Source organism: Rhinolophus sinicus, chromosome 1 (genome assembly GCF_057876585.1).
Source record: "Rhinolophus sinicus isolate RSI-liver-muscle chromosome 1, RSI-T2T, whole genome shotgun sequence".
Lineage (NCBI taxonomy): Eukaryota > Metazoa > Chordata > Mammalia > Chiroptera > Rhinolophidae > Rhinolophus > Rhinolophus sinicus.
In genome coordinates this window covers 132,284,902-132,307,283 of record NC_142501.1, presented here as the reverse complement: position 1 = coordinate 132,307,283, position 22,382 = coordinate 132,284,902, and the positions used below count along the sequence as shown (strand labels likewise).

The 22,382-nt window shown below is 40.4% G+C and overlaps 1 protein-coding gene across 15 annotated transcripts in view; it reads left to right on the top strand.

Moving 5' to 3' along the window:
- Positions 1-22,125, top strand: part of PARD3 (par-3 family cell polarity regulator) — a 613,392-nt gene extending 591,267 nt beyond the window's left edge. For all 15 annotated transcript variants that reach the window (XM_074324700.2, XM_074324705.2, XM_074324703.2 and 12 more), the window contains 3 exons: positions 4,080-4,200; positions 13,602-13,729; positions 20,095-22,125. In XM_074324700.2, coding sequence (XP_074180801.2) covers positions 4,080-4,200; positions 13,602-13,729; positions 20,095-20,491 — 646 coding nt within the window. In that variant the 3' untranslated portion in view covers positions 20,492-22,125. The remainder of the gene's footprint in view (positions 1-4,079; positions 4,201-13,601; positions 13,730-20,094) is intronic.
- Positions 22,126-22,382: the final 257 nt, after the last annotated feature.

The following is a 22,382-nucleotide window of genomic DNA, read 5'->3' as shown; positions in this document are numbered from 1 at the left end:
GAATAAAATAAGCCAACATTAAAAATTTGGGGGTGGGGAGGAACTGTGGTTCTGATCTCTCTTTTAAAAAAGTAGAAGGCAACACCAGGCCCGTATCCCTTCAGGCCAACAATCTGCTGGAACCAAGTAATGACGTTCCCTTCTAGACCAAGGATATTACTCCCATTTGTCACAGAATGTTCGTGGGCCCTTCCAGTGCAGTGGGGTCTCCTTCACTCTTTAGTTAATTGCTGTGCAGGCATTGGAATTTGTCCCAACTACTATGAAGCCTGAGGGCATTGTTTTCATATTGGCCATGTGACACCTGCAGTGCTTTCGAATATATGCAGATTCCTGAGCCCTGCCCTGGACTGACTGAATCCAAAGCTCTCCAGGGGAATCTCAGTCAGTCAGCATTTTTAAACAAGCACTCTGGATGACTCTCATACACATTGTGTGTGTACGTGAGAACCACTGTTGTGAAGTTTCTTTTGTCACTCCCTCTACCTAAGGAGATGGCTGGATTGTCATCCTGTGGGGGCAGGTGCAAGGGCTCCAGTGCTCAGCTGCCAATAGGACCAAGGCTGCAGTCAGCATCAATTGGTATGTTCCGCCACGTTGCGAAGCACATTGCAGTCAGTAGTCCAATCGGAAGGTTCTAAAGCCTAGTACATCATATGATCTGCTTCTGACAGGAGGGGATACAATCCCCTTGGTAATTATGGATGGGAAAGATTAGAGTTCCACACTTCAGGATGGTCATGTGCATGCTGGGTTATGTGTGTGATCCAACCTACCCTTCCTTAACGCTGACGGAAAATGTGCCACATTGTTACTGAACCAAAATTAACCCTCTTCATTTAGTTTATACACACACACACACACACACACACACACACACATACACACACAGACACACACACACACTATTATATATTATATGTAATGTATATGTAATACATATATAATACATATTATATATAATGTATACATAACATATATATATATATATACACACACACACATACATACAGGCGCATGTGCATGTATAAAAGAAAGTTCTAGTTGGGCTACAAATACCAATTATAAGGGGAGGCTAAGTGTTAGTGTTGGACTTAACTGTGTGTGAATTTTTTATGCCAAAAGCATCTCTATAATTACCCTCCTCACCCCTCCTGTCTGTAGACTGTTGTTAAATTATGATTTACTAACTCCTCATTAAGAGTTTTATTGTCTCATTCACCCATCTGATCAGCTTAGGTGGTATATTTATTATATTCCTCACAAAAAAATAATGAGCAACTTCAAGTTGGCAATGAACCTAAATGTGAGTTGATTGGGGTGTGCAGCCACCAGTGCTAATGAATATTTAAATTTTCCTTTGGCTTTCTTGGCAGAAGACCTAACCAAGAACTTGAGAAGTCTAAATGTGAGTTATTGGCCCATTACAGACTGGCCTGAGAAACAGTACCGAGCGGCAGCAATGGCTTCACCTCGTGAAGCCAGGATTTCACCTTCAGACTGCCAATTGTTGTTCCCCAAGGATGCTGGATGGTCTTCCAGCCTTTGGAAGCCATCATCAATCATGAAAACCACGGCAGCCTACTTTCCAATTTCAACCCTGAGAGTGGATTTCCTAGTCTTAGGCAATTTGATTGGTGTTCTCTAGGTGTAGGAAGAGAAGCAAGGAAAAGAAAGTGAAACAGTGGTCTCAGCAGCTGCTCAAATTTGGAAATAAGGGCAGAAGTGACTTCCCAGAACGCCTTTTATATCATGAAAAACACTAGTCACCAGAATTTAAAATGAAGGACATTGGGTCCACTTCCCTTATTGGGAGATGTACTTTCGATCAATCACAAATAGTAGGAAGTCAGTTTTCATCACTGCTTTGGACTTCATGAACCCAATAATTATGGTATTGAAACTGTCTGTGCTAAGTGAAAATAATAGACAAATTTTTCTAGTTAGGCTTGGAAAATACTTTGTCAGTCAAGCCTCTTACAATCCTATTAAAAGCTATGAAGTATGCCAGGAGCAAAAAAAAGGCACAGCTGGAAAGATGTCAATAAGATTAATGAATGTTCACTTTCCTATCTCTGTCTTCGGAATGTAGCGACCCTCATGCGTTCACCATCACATTTTCACATAGAGAGTAAGGAGTTCTACAGATTGGGCCTTACATTGGGAATCCCATACTGAACATGTATTTGTTTGAACCAATATGTTTTAAAAGCCACCAGGACTAGGACCCTGCCTGGAGCAAGCGTGTAGAGGGCAAGTTTTGAAGCCGTACCAAATGTGGGCTGATTGTCAAGTAGCACATTTTACAGTACCTTTAAGCGCAGTAACCTTTAATGTTCTCCGGCTAATCAGTTCAAAAGATTTGTCAGAAGAACAGAGGGAAGACAAGCTTGTATTAAGTGGGAAAATAATCAAGTTGAATGCATTGACAAGATGTTAGGAAGCTCTAATGAAATCGAGAGAAACATAAAGGTGATAGGGACCCACCTAGTAGATTAAATGGAAGACTATCTCATACACATGGACAATGTTATGATATTACTGTGGTCCTACACAAGAACGTTCTGAATTTCAGACTTTTAAGCCTTTGGAATTCTTCAAGATATGTGGAATTATATGAAGACATATGTTAGTGTGAGAATTTTATACACTCTACTATGACAGACTTTCTCTTTCCGAGCTACCTCTCACAAATTACTTTACCCAGGGGTGTGTGCAGCCACAAGACCTCTGATCCACACTGAGAAACCAGGGCAACGTGTTTTCAATGAAGAGACCTAATCTTCCCAATAGCTTACAGCTTCCCGTTCTGCTGGCAGCTTAGAGGGCATATGTGATAAATATAAGACGTCGTCCTTGTCTTCTAAAGAAATCAGAAGTTCTGTGCGGGGCACAGTGTATGCCTCGTGTGCTGCTTGAATCGCTTTCCTGATTTGAGGCAACTTAGTGCTCAGGAATGGAGGAGACCAAAAGTGGGGTGAGATTTAAGATCAGTTTAAGTTTGGTCACCTATACTACTCTTGCAAAATATTGTTTTCTAAATTCATATGATTTTATCATGGAGGGGTTTTGGAGTCTGATAGGGGTTTTACTAAGTGATACAACATGGCATAATGGAATGAGGGCTGGACTAAAAGCCAGAAAGATCTGGATTCTTGTCTCACTTTCTTCAGTGGGAAGCTGGAGGGGCTTCAAAAAAGTCACTTATATTCTTTGAATGTCAGTTTCTACATTTGTAAGTGTGTGTGTGTGTGTGTGTGTGTAAGAGAGAGGGGGGGAGAGAGAGAGAGAGAGAGAGAGAGAGAGAGAGAGAGAGAGAGAGAGAGAGAGAGAGAGAGACTGCCTTCTGCACCTATCTTATAAGCTTTTTGTGAGGATAAATTCAATGCTATAAAATAAAAGAAGGCACCATCATTATTAACTACCTGGGTATAGCAAACTACCACCTAAAGTTATTTTAAAAATGCTTTTCATTTATGCTGTGAGAGTTGCATTTTGTGTATAGCCCTCTGTCTGATAACTCATAAATAGGAACTTCATATAATGGCATTATGAAAATAATACTGTGCATTTCTGAGGCCATATTGTATGGTATTCTCTCACTTGATTGTTACAAATATGATATTTAGAGGAAAAATGATTCTTATATCCACTTCATATGTATAAAGAAACTGCAGCTCAGCAGCATTAAGTGCCTTGGTCTAAGAAAGTGGAGGAAGTAGGACTGGACCCTGGTATTTCTAATGTTTAATGCAATGTCCTTTCCAAAAAGAAAAAAAAAATTGCTGCCAACACCTTGCCAGATTACAGAAAGGAAATGAGGGTTTTAAAGACTGCATAAAAAAGGAATGTCTAAAAATACTGCTCACCCTTTTCAATATCTGTCTGAAATAACTTCAATAAGTCTTAATCATAAGAACAAAATGAAAACATATTTTAAATGCACAGATACTGTTTTAAAAAATTATCTTCCTCTTAAATAGCATCATTTCATAGCAAGAGGCCATATTTTTGTAGCAACTCTAAGTCACATATTGTATTTCTGATGGGTGTTCATTGTTGCCCCTTCTCTCTTTTAGCAACAGATCAACTCCTAGCAACCATGATCGGATACAGCGTCTACGGCAAGAATTCCAGCAAGCAAAGCAGGATGAAGATGTAGAAGACAGGAGACGTACCTATAGCTTTGAACAACCCTGGGTGAGTATCTGTTTCTTGGGCACAATGGATAGTCTGCAACTTCCTGCAGTAAAAGCCAGTAAGCTATGACCTCAGTCCTTTATGAAATGAGACAAGGTGGAGCCAAATTCCTTTGACCTTTAACATACTGACCTTTACCTCATTTCCATCTGGGTTTCATCATTGCTAATTTCATTTTCTATCTTGTTGCACCATCTGTCCGTTGCACAATAGGTTTCATTTGCCTTATGACAAGAGATAGCAAAAGTATTCTTGCTCTTGATTATGCATTTTTTAAGTTCAATAAATATTTTTCTATATATATTTTTCTCAGAATCAGAGCCAGAATAAATTAGTTCAACACATGTCTATTGTGTATCTACCATCCACAAACTACAGTATTTAGTAATTCTTATTCCTTTATTTTCCCTCAGCCCCCTTCTGTATTTGCTGAATCCCTCTTGTTTATCTGCATATATCCCTGTTCTAGTCCATCTTCCGCACAGCCAAACTGTGAATGGCTTTTCAATGCCTACAAAATCCAGTCCAAATCCCCCAGTGTGGCCTGTTAACCCCCCTCAGTCCAGCCCCAAATTCATGCTACCATCTCATGTTATGCGTTGAAGATAATGGCACTTCTGGGAATGGGAGACCTTGGAGCAGACGAGGGGATTCAAGATGATGGGAATTTTGAAGAATCTCTTTGGAAACTTGAGAGAGTCAATTAGGGATGAATAAATAGGCTGCTTGAGGCAGGAAAATCTAGCTGAGGGTATTAGTAAAGTCCAATCAACATGGTAATGGGACCATAGCCAAGAATACTTAGAGGACTGGGAATAGAAAAAACAATTTTTTAGATTAATTCTGTGGTGGGGATTGGCAAGACAGACATGGCAGAAAGTCAAGGAAGGCACTCGAGAGTTCTGGTGAGAATCCTGGTGACAGTCGCCGAGTCTGGGTAGGGTGGTAGGTACGGCCCAAGGAAGGATTGCCCTGATTGCCTAGGAAGCCTCAAGAAGGGCCGTTAGTCTAGGGTGTTACAAAGCCTAGGAGGCTGTGCTCAAAACAATGCATTCTTTGCAGTCCAGACTGTGGAGGTGGCCCAGGTCTAGGTGAGGTGGAAGTTTAAGGTGTGCCATATGTGCAGGTGTGTTCCTGAAGTAGAGGAGAGAGTAGTGTCCAAAAAGTTAATGAGTTCAGTTCGAAATGTTGGGAATATAATTACAGTAGATATTTGGGAGAGTAGAGGCAGAAGGAAGAATGGTGTTAGGAGAGTCTTAAAGTACAAAAAAATGATCCTGTTTTACTTGGGGAAGGGTAAATGACCCAGCTAACATAGAACTTAGAGGTTGGTTGTGTTGTAGGATGGAGAAAGGTAGAAATGTAGGGGACTTTAATGCTAGATTGAAGGTTTGAAGAAGGATAGAATTAGGATGGAACACTGCCGCTATCTGGATGACCTGGCCCTCTAGGCGTCAGGTGGAGTGGATGGTTGAGTGTTCATTATTAAATCCCTTGTCAAAATCAAAACTTAAGAGGAAGCTGATTGGGTAAAGTAAAGCAGATGCAAGTAAAACTTCTCCAAATGTGGTCCACAGACTGGCATCTTCAGTGTTGTCTGGGAGCTTGTTATAAATGCACTTTCTTGGTCCTGCATCAGACCTACTAGATCGGAACCGCTGTGGGTGGGGCCCAGGAATCTGTATTTAGCAAGCACTCCACGTCCTTCTGAAACATGTTCAACTTTGAGATGCACTGTTATGGAGTTTATATCACCTGAGATCCTTTTTGGTCCTAAAACCCAACAGCTTTAATGTACTCTACAGAAAGCTATAAAGGTTTTTGATCGTGGTATTTAGCGATCAAATTGTAGTTTGTAGAAGATGAATTTTGTGAATAAAAGGAGAAGAAACAGAAGCAGCACTAGTCTGAAGGACTTCTCCTTAGTTCAGGTGAGAAGATGAAGGCTTAGAACAGGTAGTTGGCAATACGAGACCAGCATCAAGGAGTAAAAACTCCTCCTGAAATCAATCCTCACCTGACTTTGGGATGTTACAAAACAAATTCGGCAGATTTAATGTCTAAGAAAATCTCTAATTGTCTGTGCAACGAGATAACTATTAATGTTATTTTTAATAAAGTATGTAGCTTATTTTTCTAGATGATCAAGTAAATTGAGTCATTTCCATGTAACAACATAACAAAATTATATTAATCTACTTATGTTGTTTGGCCTAATTGACTCAATCTATTCCTAATAGGTTTCTTAAAGCAGGACTCTTTCATGTTATGCGCAAAACATCCTTAACTGTGTATATTGAAAAGAATAATGAGTACAGTGGCAACCTGAAGGGAAAAAACAGCAACTACACAAGGCAATGGCTGTCACTCACACACTGTTCCAACCTGCAGAATCCCTCCTGGGTTTTTCATTCCCCATCCCGTAGCACAAGAGGCAACGTTAACACCATTTCACTTTACCTGGGAATGTGGATTTCAAACCAGCATAGTCACACCATTTATTCTTTAATTATTTAATTCATCAAGTTTCTTGAATGCTTACTGTGTTCAAGCCATTGGGTTTCGTGCTGGAAAAGAAAGATGAGAAAAAAGGCTTCCCTTAGAACACTACAGTACAGCTCGTTTATGATAGGGGTACGCGTGAACCATTAAGCATAGGGGAACCAGGCCCAAATAAATTGTGGGTGGTCAGGAAACGCTTGAAAAGACACATCTTTGAAGTTGCAGTATGTTTTAAATGTCAAACTTTGAGACACATGTTTGGGAACCAAGATTGATTGGACTGATTTCTGGTTGATGACACTGTATCTACATACAAGATTTCCACATTTGTATCAGACTGAATGAACATTTCCCACTTCTTCACTCTAGATGTTTTTCATTGGGAGATGTGGAAATGATCTGAACATCCATTTTGGTTTATTTGTTTATTTATTTTTTTGAATGGGGGCTCAGAATAGCTTGGCATATGTTTCTGTTATTTACTTAATATGAACAATCATGTTGGGAAAAATGTTTGAGAAAATCTTGTACATTTAGAAACTCAGCTACTGAAGGTCATAGGTCAAATTGTATAGCAAAATGCCATGGCAACTTTAGACAAACAGCTTGGCTTGTATTGTCATTTCCTATAATGAGTGAGCAGGGAATTATTTGGATGACAGGATGATTGCCTTAGGAATTGAATAATTTCCTAAATTGTGGGTCAAAAGTTGACCTTTTTATTTATTTATTTTATTTTCCAACAAGTGGGATCTTGCTGTATACCCTGCATTTTACTGATCATGTAAATAAGCTTAAAATGACTGTAGTTCTACTTAGTATATTAATTTTCATACCAATCCTAATTGACACCCTACCCTACTAAGAGCTGCTGAGTGTTCAAAATGTAGCGTGGTCTATGGTTTTTATTGCTTGTTTTACAAAATGAGCTTTGAGGATCCTGGAATCTTTTTTCTTTTCCCATATATATTGTAACCTTGAAAGGTCACTGTGTTTGGAAAGGATGAGACCATGATCTCACCAACTGGAATGGTTTGTAATCATTTTAGTTTTAAGGAACCACAAGCTCATCTTCAAGCTGTGTGTACAGCTTCGGCCATATTAATTGAAATCATCATGCTTGTCAGAAATGCCCACACACAAAGTGCAACCAGATGTGTCATATAGAAAACTATCCCAGCCAATTATTTGACATACAGAGAGAGATGCTGCAGAACATTCATCCAAGTAGCCCTTTTCAATTCATCCATTTTCAAAATGTTCTCTCTAAACTCTAGCAATACAGAATGCACCTGTTCCTGGGCTTTTGTTCAAAATAATGTTTGGTCCTGAGGGAGCTGATTTGTGGCACAAAAGGTCTTTAGATGAGCAGAGGCCCAGAAAATTTCCTTAGCTCCGTAATTGAACTGAGTCCTCTCCTAAGTTGAGTAAGAGAAGAAGCAGAAAAAGGAACGTCTTCCCCACGTATTGCCAGGTGCAACATAAATAAAGCAGCGAGTTGCTTTAAATCTTTCTTAAGGTAATGGAACAATAGCTGAGGTTAGGGTTATTATCACAGAGCTCTGATATGGAGAGGACTTAGTGTTGCTTTTAAAAGAATTAAATTGCAGGCTGCAGACATAAGTACAGTGTGCTGCTAAAACTTTGCAGATACCTGCGTGTTGCCCACAAGGAGACTTGCTGGCTGAGATGCCTGATAGATGGGATAATGGACCCTTTAATAGCTGTATTGCTAAATCCTTCCCATCCCCGGTTGGTAGTGACTGAAAGTAGTTTAGTCCTTCAGAGAGAAAATTGATCCTCTGCAATGTGAATATCCTCTTCTCCTCCAAGCTTTCTTTCCAGCTGTCTTTAAACAAAACAAAACAAATCTGACCTTTTATTCATTTTCCTGTCTTGAACTTTCAATGGCTCCTCTTACCATTTTAGGGTTTCTCCTGCTTTAATTAGAGAACCGCTCTACAGTACATAGCCACCCTGCACCCCTAGATTGCCTTTCCTGTACCTGGGGAATTTGAGATAATGATGGTTTTCTTTTTGTTGCCATCTTTTTCAAGATTTCAAGGGTATCTGCTGTCATTTCCTCATAGTGGACATCCATGCTTTGACTCAAAATACACCTTCTTCGTTGACAGCCTTGCAGTAGTGTTACTCTAGTTCAGATTGGGTGGATGTCACCTCCCTTGGAAGTTGACCTGGAAAAAGCCATTCCTGCAGCAAAGGGATACCTCTTTACTCATAGAAAAAGCCTTTGTGCTGCTGCCAAGTAGGCCCCTTCCTTGTAGCTCTGGGACCCATCCTTCTGGTCAAGGCCTCCATGACCCACGGCCCATCTTACCCACAGAGGCTTGGGGTGGTGGAGAAGCATAAGGCGTCCAGACTAGAGGGCTGGCTTGTTCGTAGAGCTGCCCCTTTATTTTCAATGCAGCTGCTGCTGAAGGTGGTAGGAAACAGACCCAAACACTGGTTGGGAAGGACGAGATGAAGACAAATAGTATGTTAAGCCAAAAACATGTATTTATAAAAACTTCATGAGGGAAATTGGTATGCTCTGCAGATTTTTCAGCTATTACTCACATCATTAGTAGCAATTAAGCTTTTCAACATTCAGAACCCACAAGAGTTCAATCAATAATTGTCTAAGTATAGTGTGTGATGGGGTAGAGGTGGAGGGCTGGGAAGGCAGGCTCAACAGACAAAAGTTAACTTTGTTTTCACTAAAAGTTATAAATTAGCCTACTATAGAAAATAATCACCAATATTAGCAATGGCCACTTTTAAACAGAGTAAACAATTTACACTCTTCATATGATTCAGTGCCATAAAAATTATTTTTACCCTCTACCAAATCTTGAAATTTTCATTTGTATATCAAAATTTTGAATTTATATTAGGGTTACAGCACATTTCAATGGCTAAAATAAGGATTCTAAATCTCAAAGGGATAATAGCATTATTTTTGTTATCGACCTCGTCATTCTCATCATGTGCTTCATCATAGGTTTTCATGCAAAGCACACACACTTTTTAAATTCTATTTTTGCTTTCTATACATGCCCTTGGGTAGCTGTGAAATTAAAAAAAAAATTACTCATAATTTAAGTAGAAAACCCACCTGAAATGATCATTTATAAGAATATCACATGCGTGTGTATATGTGAATATATACAAATACCTACACAAATGTGCTTACAGACTATTTTTCTTATCTATATGAAGAAAAATTAGAGTATTTAAAAATTATCAAATATTTTATGTAAATATGAATAACACAGTAATGAATTTTTTTCATAGGTGACACGTACACTTTAATATTAACCTCTTAGCTTACCTAGTTCTCATTAGTACTGAAACTTTCTACTGTATATGTTTAGTTTTGTTCTTTCTTTAGTCTATTAATTACTAACAGTTTTGGTTTTGTATTTTAATTTTTTTATATTGCCTGTTTTTATTTTGGAAAAATAAGAATGGTTTTATTTCATTGAGATAAATGCTTAATGACTTAATTTAGTGAAACACTATATGGAAGATATTTTCTACATTTTGTTTTACACTAATAAGTGACACCAAACTGTGTAGCTTTCCCAAGCTTTGTATAAGTTTTTAGATAGTATAAATAGTATCTCTTTATAATCATGATAAAGACCAGTAATTTGTAGCTCATGTACAAAAGCAACATGCATAGTTTTCACTTGGGATTTAAACATCAGCCACGATGAGATTCATATATCATGGTTTTCCAGTGTACTCTCTGTTAGCTATTCATGTATTGTTTCATCTTACAACCTCTATCATTGTGTCCTGGGCAACCTGAGCAATAGTTTTACTTGAAAGGTCATTGATTGTCCCCAATTTCATCACAAACAAGGCCAGGATTATTTGTAATTTGCACTCTTAAAACAGAGTGATTGCCTTGTTATCTGTTGAACCTCCAGAATTATTCCAATCATGCTTTACCTGTGTCTTTTCCTCTTTAGATGTTACTTTGTTGTTGTTGTTACTGATGCTGTTTTCTTTGAAAACATGCACTTCTCTCTGGGGTTACAGATTATGTCTTTCTTCATTTCTGTCTGTGTTTTTGTGATTTGGGGCTCTGGATACATTATTCTATTTCTGCCGTAGGGATGGAAAACCACAGTATTTAAAAGTCAGGATTGTCGATTGTAGTTCTGTTCCCACAATTTACATTTTTATGAGATCTTCATTGAAGTCATGAATCAGGTTATTTTTGATTCATGCCAAGTTTAAAACTTTCCAGATGAACTTATTTAGTTATTGCTTTAAACGGGTCATGTATATACAATCTTCCTGGAAATCTGCGGCCCAGTGAAGTTTCATGTTAGAGATAAGGGTGATTTTTTAAAATAACCTACCCTTTTGTATGCTCTGCAAAGAGAAATGGAGTAAAATACTAATGGTAAGCCTGAGGTTCGCATTTCATCATAGTGAGCATAATAGTATGAAATGTGTCCGTTTGCTGATACCAACCTCATTCACTCATTTTAAGTTTTTAGATCCCGTTTGATGATAATTTCATTGTTGGAGTTCATCAGAATCCAATAGATGCCAGCTGCTGATAAGGTCTGGGGTGAACAGTGTCTGAAAACACAGTTAGGGAAACCAAAGCCCTTCAACTTTTGTTTTCTTTTCCTTTCTCTGTCAGAATCCAATTTGCAGGCTTCTGGGAGAAACAACTTAAAAATACACCTGAAATTTCTACAAGACCTTGCATTTTCTTTTCACATCTCCACAAGCGGTGTGTCACAGAACAGCATGAGCTTACAAAACCGGTTACTGAATCTTGCTGCAGAATCCTTCAAGACTGCTTGACACATGTATATACTTTATTCTGAGTGCAAAGGAAAGGAGAAGCTGATTGTTTTTGTGGCCGTAAAGGAAATTGTGTAGCGTTTTCTTGCTTTGCTTTCCCTGTGTCCAGTGGCTTCTCTCAGGCTTCCCTAGGCTGCCCATAAACATGAGAACAGCTCAGTTTTCCATTTGGCCAGCCTCATCAAGTATAATGGAAAAAAATGTCTGTCTTTAATGTAGTTGATGCACACTTGGTTGATGCTTTGTTTGCATAAGCAGAACTCACTCAGTGAAGTGTTTTCCTTGCTGAAGGCACCACGGATGTTATTTGACCGGTGGTGTGGAGCAGGTCTCTGAACACACATTTGTTCCAAAGAGTGTGGTTATAAACATCCACTAGTAGAGACTGGGGTATTGTAAAGCCTAATCTCTTCACACATTATTTTTGTATCGGGATATTTTTAATATGTTCACTGACTATTCCCTTACGCTTTGAAATTTTTGTCCTGTATGTTGCCGTATTATTACTTACTGACAAATAAGATAATGTTGGCTAGGCAGAAAGAGGACAATAGATAATGCTTTCTTTCTTTTCACACAAAAGCCAACCACAGGAGCCATTCTTTAAGTAACAAGCCCACAAGTTGTCATGCAGCTCTCCAAATGAATGCTAAGACTCTGTTATTTTAGAAAATTATTATCAAGTCAAAGTCTCCCATTGGCTTTCAGCTCTAAAAGAAAATCAATAACTTGTTTTTAACAGACTTTCTTTGCTTAGAATTCGCCTGTTGCATAGCACCAAGAGGAACAGAGGTTAGCATGTACCAAAAGGATTATTTGAGAGTGTATGCCACTGATGCTATGATAAACCATGGTTGGGTGTTTGTTAAGTTAGAGGCATCATTGTCTATTCTGAGCAGGGCTACTTTCATTTCAAAAGGCCAGATCTAGAAGGTGAGTGAAAACCTACCACTGAGAAGCCGGAGCATTCTCAGGGCTTGATCTGAGCAGCACAATGTACATACCGTGTTTCCCCGAAAATAAGACCTCGCCGGACCATCAGCTCTAATGTGTCTTTTGGAGCAAAAATTACTATAAGACCCAGTATTATATTATATTATATTATATTATATTATATTATATTATATTATATTATATTATATTATATTATACCTGGTGTTATAGTAAAATAAGACTGGGTCTTTTATTAATTTTTTCTCCAAAAGACACATTAGAGCTATGGTCCGGCTAGGTCTTATTTTTGGGGAAACACAATACACATCCAATGTGTGATTCATGCGAGAGACAGCCACCAGCAGGTGACCTGCTGACCAAAGTACTTAGCCAGAAGGATCGAACGTTTCTCTATAGGATATAATTAACCTGGATAAAAATGCCATTTCATAACCTCTAAGGCAAAATGTCTTATCTCATAACCAAACCAAGTAGCCATTAGCTCTCAGGTTTATTCTTTTGATAAGCATTTCTCTTCCCCATTGGCTACCATCTGTGGACTGGAGGAGACCTATACATGGCTAACGGTGCCTCATTTCAGCTTAATCTTGGTTCAAAATTTAACTGTCATCCTTTAGGAAAAGGAAGATCAGCTTATATTGTATCCTACTGGTAGACTAAAATAAGTAACTACCGAAAACATTCACCAGCATGGCTAATTTTCAAGTGTGCACCCATAAACTTTCCCACTTTTGTAAATTATTGTAACAATTTTTTAAATGTGTTTGTTTGGCATTGACTTCTAGTTTTCTGAGCATCCCTCCTCCTCTCTATCTGCCGTATATACAGGGATGCAAACTGGTATCTAACGTCAGTATTTGCCAAGCCTCATTAGGAAGACTTAGGAAGGTTGACCTCTCAATTTCAAACCATTCTAAAGCTATAATCAAAATGTGAGATGATTGTTTGGGGCTCAGAGGAGCAATTAGATGTCTCTGTTCTCAAACTTGAGAACATTGCACTTGATTTTTGAAAAATTTCACAGAATTTGCATAATGTCTCGTAGTCAATCTACAAGAAACGATGTGATCACATAATTCCTTTCTCATTAACTATTTTGCATTTCCCTCCTTCAGCCCAACTCCCGACCGTCAGCACAGAGTGGCAGGCACTCGGTGTCCGTGGAGGTGCAGATGCAGCGCCAGCGGCAAGAGGAGCGCGAGAGCTTCCAGCAGGCCCAGCGCCAGTACAGCTCCCTGCCCCGGTACGATGCTCACACCCTCCCAGTCCTTTAGCACATCCCTCCTTCCAAAATTACACTGGCTTCTGCACATCACACTAGGTGGTCAGAGAGGAACCGCAAGTGGGTGGTGGTGGGGGCATTGCTTAGCTTAGAGGCCGCCTTACTCCGTGGCAAGCAGACTGGAAAGAAAGGTGTTTCAGGAGATACCGACGTTTTTACCTGAAAGCTCCCTAACTGAGAGCAAAGTGGCATGTCATATGCGTACTGGGGCTTAGGGATTGGACCTAGAGTATAGTATTGGATCTGCTGCCCCCTGTGTGGTGGACAAGACAGTTTCCTCATTGGAAAATGGGAAGATAACTCTTATTTTGCTTAGCTCATAGGGTAACTAGACTAACTGATACTTTGTACATCTAGAGCTTTGTGGAAGGATAGAGGTGAATGCTCCATGCTCCATACTTAGGTAGGGTGCAAACCTCCCTCTCTGGCTGTCCTGCCAGTCCCACGTTTGCTCTTCATTGGTCCTCAGAACATCTCAGAGTGCCCACCTCTTAGCTGACAGCCAAGCCAGAGGGTTTATCTGCTGGGCTCCTCACATGGAGGTACCTCTGTTCCGCAGTTGTCTGCCAAAGGCCTGAAAAGCGCTCAGGTGACTCAGCCCTACTGCATTCAATTGAGGGCCACTTTTTCATCTCATATTTCCTCCATGCATAGTAAAGAATAAACGTATTTAAAAACATTCAGCTTTCCAAATTTCCCCAAATAAGTCACTCCTATAATCACAATTCCTACAGGCATTTGTCCTTCGATTTCAAAACGAGGTCACAAAAACATTTTGGGTAGAAAAAACTCCGCTTACCACGTTTCTATCAACTGTTTTGAATTTGAGCAGAACCACTTTTAGGGGGAGGGCAAATGCTTATCTGTGTAAACATAATTGACCAATATAAAAGTGATCTTGATTCAATTTCTAATAAAGATGAGTCCCTTTAAATGTTAAATAATCACTATAATAACCCTGAGGGACTTGACCACAGTAACACTAGTCCCCAAGGGAATGTCGATGTGAATGAAAATCTATACCCAGATGAGGACCATTATTGTAGTAGCTTGTTCATTCACTTCTCCTTTTTCAGTTCATAAAGCTATATCTCCTTTCAGGAATAATTTTGTTTTTAAATAGAATTATTTTTTTCTTTTAGTAGGATAACAGACAGGCCTTGGAGATCATCTTGTCTAGTAAGGGAACAGCTCAGAAAGATTAAGCAACTTTCCCTAAAGTTACACAGCCAGCAAGTAATTCTGCCAGAATTCAAACCCAAACCTGCCCATGCCCTTTCTAATCATTATTTTATATGGCTTATTGCTACCAAGAGCTTTTGTTCCCAGGTTTGGAGTATTAACAGGTATAAGTGTGCTCTACTGCCCTGAGCATTTGGAAGGAGGCCACTGTATGAATCAACCCAATGCATCAACTGCGGAACACTTCAAGGATTATGCGTAAAGGTTCTCTGTGAAGTCCCTTCTCCTAGCCTGCTGGCTTGCCTTCCATCAGACAGCTGAGTGTGATCATGTGGCTGAATTGCCATGCTGGGTGTGGCCCTGCTTTCAGAGCCACACAAGTGGCCCAAGCCCGTATGAATATATTGTCTGTGTGAGCACCAGTATCTTAGTCTGTTTGCAAATTGTTTGGCTTCGTGTACTTTAGTTGTATTTGACAGTATTTATAAAAGATGGAGGAGAAATGTAATACAGTGTATATAAGAAGAGGATTGAGTTGGGAAATGCACCAGACTAAGGAAGGGAAATAGGAAAGATGGTGGCAGGACAGAGACTGTAGGGTCCCAGTCCCCAGGAAAAGGGCAAAGATCGGTGTGGTGCTTCCATTGAATTTCTCCTGGTCACATTGCATAGTCGCCCAATGTTGCAAATGGATTCTTTTGTGCTGGCGTTCCTCTCCCCTTCTTCACTCTCCACCTCTCCTTTTCCACCATCTCCTTTCTGCTTCCCTTCGTTTCCCTCTCCTTCTAAAGCACCTGGTAAGAGTACCTGTATTTCCATGGAGAAGAGGGTTGCTGTTATTGGTATTGCTGCTGCCATTTTGTATTTCCCTAAATAACTAAAATATTCCCTCTGGGTAATTGTGATTCCCTTATTATTAGCCGTTTGATTCTGTGTAGATATAAGAAAAACAGAAACCCCCAAATGAAAGAGTTGTGTTAAGTTTAGGCAAGTGGGGCTGGTAGGCCTCTACGCCATGTTCTCTTCTGTTGGAGAATCATTTCTCAGTGTGAACCTTTCTGTGCGTGAGGAAGATTAGGAATGTGGAGACTCATGCCCAGCTTGATTCCTAGCCGAGCGGCACCACTCAGCAGCAGGCTGAGTGCAGAAACCTGAAGGAAGGTAAAGAAATCAAACAGGAGGTCAGAGGGGGACTGCGGCAGCCTGCATGAGCTGCAGTCCAATCCAAGTTTCTGACATGTGATATTCTTCAAAGACACTTGACCTCTGCTTTTCAGATGTTGACAATTAGCAGAGTTTTGTCTAAACAAGTTGGTATGGCATTTAATACCAAAAAGATTTCACACACAAAAATAGTTCAGTTGCCAAGTGCAGTATAAAATAAAACAAATGGTCAAGACTTTGTATCCGTCACACTAGATAAGGTGGTTTGAATTAGAGGGATGTGTGTGAGCCAGAGTAGTTTGTAAATTCTGACTGTAATGAAGGATAACTATAGGCAGAATTCAAGTTTCATTTTGAAAGGTCAATAAGAAACATTAGCCAGGTGGTAACACTAGTTCTGAAGGAAAGGGGACCTGAGTGGCCTCACACTTGATTCTCTATCAGACTGAGATTTCTATTTTTATTTTTTAAATTCCGAAGTTAGTTTTCTTTTCTCTTTTTCACATTCTTTTTTTTAAATCTTTTTAATTCCTAAATTACTTCTTTTATTTAGTATCCAAAAGACAGCTCTCAAACTAAGCCGAAGTATGTTCAGTCATAGTCACTGACAGACTTACCGTTTCCCCGAAAATAAGACCTAGCCGGACAATCAGCTCTAATGCGTCTGTTGGAGCAAAAATTAATGTAAGATCCGGTATTATTTTACTATGGTATAAGACTGGGTCTTATATAATATAATATAAGACTGGGTCATATATTAGTTTTTGCTCCAACAGATGCATTAGAGCTGATTGTCCGGCTGGGTCTTATTTTCGGGGAAACACACTATTTAAGATCCTTTGTTAAGTATTTTTCTTTATTTTCTTTCCCTGCTCTCTCTCCATTTCCCCTTCGTCTTTCCCCCTCCCTTGGTTTCATGCCTATGGGTGTCTCACTTCTTTGCATTATACGCCTCACTTCCCGGCTGTGTCCTCACACCCTGACATGGTCTCTACACCACACAAGGCCCATTTGTTAGGTCTCTGAGCTGCTTGTCAACTGGTCAGCCTTGGTCTTTACACCTTTCTTCATCCATCTGTGTCCTCCTCACCTCGGTGGATAACTGGCTGCCCTCAGGCATTGGGTCTTCTACATGGTGATGGTCTTCAGAGTGCATTGGAGGTGGTTGTGATCATTGAGACCGTTACTGCCAAACCAGGGTATGTGCTTTCAGTGGATTCAGAGATCTCCAGTGAGCTCAGTCCAAGACCAAACAATCCTGTGTGTTGGTTGTAAAGAAATTCAGTGGAAAGAAGTTGACATTTTCTTGCTACTGTTGTTACTTTGGCCTGTGCACAATCATGGGACCGTTGAGAGCGCCCTTGTCATCTCTGCAGAACTGTTTGTGGACTTGCCCTCACTTAGTGAGGTTCTTCAGTGATTTTCTAGTGCCTTTCTCTCCTCCTTGTCTCTATGCAACCCATCTGACAAAGGAAGATAAAGCTAATATGTTGTTTATTTTTCTTCTTCGGTTAGAAAGCTGCCCCCAAAACCCAAAGCCTCCACTTTGAAGGCAAAGTTACGTTGCCTTCAGATTACTCCTCCAACACCCAATAGTCAACCAGTTAGTCTGTGCCACACTTTTCTAAATATTTTACATGTGTGATTTTATTTATTGCTCCCTCACAACCCTATGAGGGTAGATACTATGCCTGTTTCACAGATGAGGCAATTGGGCCCAGAGAGCACAACCCTGCCAGCATCACAAAGCTGGCAAGTGACAGACTCAGGAGTCGAATCCTTGTCTGCCTGATCCTAAGCCACTGTCCCACTATGCCCAGTGCCTGGGCAACTAGTTTTGTAGTGTAGGAAACTCTTATTGTCTGTTGCTTTCTTGTGTTTCTCTGTGATTTGCTCATTTCTTGTCTTTTAATCAAGAACTATTGATACCACTAGCTTCCTTAACCAAGGAAGTGTGTGTGTGTGTGTGTGTGTGTGTGTGTGTGTGTGTGTTTACATGTATATATATATCTAGGTGTATGCACGTACTTTCTCCACATATCTTGCTTCAAACCTCAGAGAGGTCTGTTTCCTTCTCTGTATACTGATTAATTTGAAGAAAAGTTTAGCTACAAGAAATTCTTTCTCCCACATCATAATGTCCATTCCTAACACACCTTTAGTGAATTCTCAGTGTGTTTAAGTTTAGAAAGACTCTATCTTCCTGGAATGTTTCAAAATTAAAGTGATAGTACGTGACTTCCATAGAGTGCAGCTTCAGGCTTCCCAGAGTTGGGGAGTGGGGTGTGGAGAGGGCTAGTGGCTCTCAGCAGGCCAAGGATAAGAAAGAGGTGAAATGTCCACAGCCTGTTTCTGGTTATCTTTAAATTGATAAGTAACTCATGATGGAATCCCACTTGTGTTGCTGTAATGTCAGTAACAAGTTCATTGTTTTAATTAAAGTTTCATGATTAATGTCAAATCCCTGGTTGCATGCTGGCACTTTCCATCATTTCTGTCTCTGGGCAGATTAATTTATGACTTTTTAAGTGAAGATAATCAGTACTTTAGGCAAATAAACTATTCCATCAAATGTAAGGATTCTTGCCTGGGCTGATTGTACAAACAGTCTGACTCCCATTAAAAGAGAACCAGAGAGATATACTGTAGGCTGCTCAATTAATCATAGTCACATCCAGAGATGGTGCTGGACATTAGTTCATTTGCCTTATTAAAAATATCCCTGACTGCATTTTAGGCCGTATGGAAAATGGGCAGATTTCATCCCAAACCATATTGAGGGCACTTCCAAATATAAAAAATGCAAATTGCTTCATTCCTATGCAAGACCCACTGACTGCACAGACCCTCTTTTTCCTCTGCAGGAGTCCTTTTGAACATTCCGTCATGTTGTGTGTGTTGATGCGAAAGGCTGAGCAATACATACTGTCGCCAAATGATGTTCTTATTGATAAATGGAGCAATATATTCTGTTTTATTACTCAATTCTCTCTACCTCTCTTCCATTTTCAAGGCTGAAAATTAGGGCATGTCTTCCTTTCTGGCACAAAATTGTTTTACTTTATCATAGCCAATCTTATTGTAAATTCATAACAGTATCTAGAGACTTGATGGTAAATTAAAGACGTTTCAAAACAATAATGTTTCCTGAAAGTGATGTGCAACTTTATTGCACAAGTGATAAGAATTTGAAATTTCAATATGACTCTGATTTATTCCCCTATCCTCTGGTGAGCCAAGTGAGTTTAGTAGGTTCTCCTGGCCTTTGGTGAGGGTTGACTATGCAGGAAAATGGTGCTTACTCTCCAGACGTCCAGGTTCTACAGTCTTCATGAGCCTGTATTCTGAGGAGTGACAGTTGCTGATGTGTACAACTCGAAAGCCGGGCCTTGAAGGACTGCCTGTTGCATTTTTAATCCTAAAGGAGTCTAGACTTAAATCTTTCATGACTGCACTCATATTGTAACCCATTACATGTACTTCCTATTAGCTAGCATCTCTGGCATTATGGTGGCAACTTGTGTAACTTATTTGTTTGGCTTGTTTAGAATTGAATTGTAACATTCTAAAGTGAGCAAGTATTGCTGGGGTAGAAGCTGCCAAAGCTCTAATCCTCTACACAACATCTTGCCAATGTGTCTAAATTACAGGGGATATATGGTATCCTATGCAGAACAGATAGCACCTACCCAGACACAGAAGGAGGACTTTATTTCTGAGAGCTGACTCTGTTAGTTCTATCTCCTATTTAGCCCTTGTTTGTTCACTTGTCTAAGACTTGAGCTTGCTGACGGCAGTCATGTTTTCATCCTCCACGTCCCCATCACAGAATCTGGCACATGAGTAGATCTCAATAATATTTGTTGAAGTATTGAAATGCATATTGCCCCTCACCCCTTCCCCCCCTCACTCCTTCCCTCCTCATTTTCTCTCTCCCCTTCTCCTAGTCCTTACACTGACCTGTGGACTTTGCTTTCTAGGCAAAGTAGGAAAAACGCCAGCTCTGTCTCCCAGGATTCTTGGGAGCAGAACTACTCACCTGGGGAAGGCTTCCAGAGTGCCAAGGAGAACCCCAGGTACTCTAGCTACCAAGGCTCCAGGAACGGCTACCTGGGTGGGCACGGCTTTAACGCCAGGGTGATGCTGGAGACCCAGGAGCTCCTTCGCCAGGAACAGAGGCGTAAAGAGCAACAGATGAAGAAGCAGCCTCCTCCTCCCGAGGGGCTCAACAACTATGACTCATATAAGAAAGTCCAGGACCCCAGTTACACTCCTCCCAAGGGGCCCTTCCGACAGGACGTGCCCCCTTCCCCTTCTCAGGTTGCTAGGCTGAACAGACTCCAGACTCCTGAGAAAGGGCGGCCCTTCTATTCCTGAGCAAGAGAAGAGCGGATGCTTCGTGTCATGCAATAAAGGACATTTTCCTATGAAGACTTGTATTTTGGGAGTTTTTTGAAAAACCTCGAGGGTACCATGGAATATGTCTGTTGTTGGTATCAGTGCCTTTAAGCAGTATGGGCAAAGAGATGGAAGGCCTTAATGTCTTTGCCAATATGTCTCAAGTATTTTGTGGAAGGATTTCCCACCATCTGACAATCATCTGCTCGAAACATTCATATGCTCTGCATCTCTCTGGAGGACCAGGAATTCTTGGCCCAACTCAGGAGATTCATGGCTTTGTGTTACAGCCCCATACAACCAGAGGTGACAGATTACCTTGAAGATAAGGTAACATTGATTCCTCTTTTTTCCCTTTAAGTTTTATGAGAGGGGACATCTCCGTCTCTGGTGGGTGAAAGAGGGTGACATATGCCAGAAATCGGGGCTTTCTGGTGCTTCACAGCCCAATCATTTATGGTTACTTTATAATCGGTATGGTTGTCCCTTTTCTTTCTCAGCTCCTTGTAACAGGAAAGTTCCTTCATGCTATTAAGAAGCTAAGCCATATTCCAACACTGTCTGGTTGTCATGGGGGTCCTTTTGTAACTGCCTTATAACTCAACAGTACCAATAAAGTGATCATTCTAGTCTGAGTTTATGAATACACTTGTTCAGTCATGTTCCTGATACATGTGTGGAGTCACCACAGCTCTGCCTAGGGAACGTGGGAGACGGGAGGGACCCCTGCGGGGGAAGGACTGGGCCTGCCCATCAGCCCTGTGTATATCGTGATGTGGGAGGTGGTTCTAAGAAAAGAATTCTCCCAGGATGAGCTTCTGGCCCAGTACATCCCCATAATTATTTTAATTAGTTTTTGATTGACAGGTTGGCAGGAAGGGCATAGGGTGGGACAAAGATAAATCAGACAGTCGTTCAGGGATTCTAAGAACTCATCTGCTCTCTACCATTTATAAAATCAGTTGGGATTGACGTGTGTTTGGTGCATCCGCGTGCTGTATCTCTGCCTGGCGATGCCATCCATGCTACTAAATAATTCTGCCATGAAACAGAAAAGACAAATAAGGAAAAAACCGTTATACATCACAAAGAGCACATTGTAGTGTCCCCAAACAGTGGTAACAAAAGATGGTTTTCATGTCACTATTTTCATGTGCATGTGGGTCACGAGGACCTCGGTTGCTCCCATGTTTTCCTCTGTTGGTCTCAACATCATGTGCTGTAAACCAGGGATGGGTTGCTAAAGTGCCTGCGAATCCCTACGTGAAAAAAAGCTTGAGACGAAAGCTCAGCATACCATGTATTAAGAAAAAAGAAAAAAAAAAAAGACATATACTGATATGCCTATTTTTTTTTACTGACACATTGTATTTTTGTGTCCACTTGTTTTTAGAAATATGTGAAGTGTCCATACACGAACCTATGTCTCTTTTGCATTTCTGTGTAATGGTTCTATTTGTTTATTACGTGCGGCGATGTTTCAATGGCATTACCAATGTAAGTGTGGTGACCTTGAATGACAGTGGCTCTTTCTCACAGCCTTCCCTGAGCTATGAGAAACAGCTTGTTCTGTACATATGAGACTTCTAATAAAAGGCATATTTCTTCCTGTTGTTTGTGGTATCTGTAGTATTCCTGTGGAAACTCTCCTAGCTGGGTTTTTGTGTTAAGTATTTTAGCAGATGTGTTTTTTTTCATATTTAGCCAAAGTTGAAAGTTTCCTCATATCTATCTGTGTGCAGAAATGGAAATGGGTGATTGATTGCTTATTTGAACACCTGAGGAGAGAGGGGACAGGAAAGAGAGAAGGACCTTCTTAATGAGTCCCCTGGAAAGCCCAGGCTGCCAAAAGAAGCCTGGAGAATTCTGG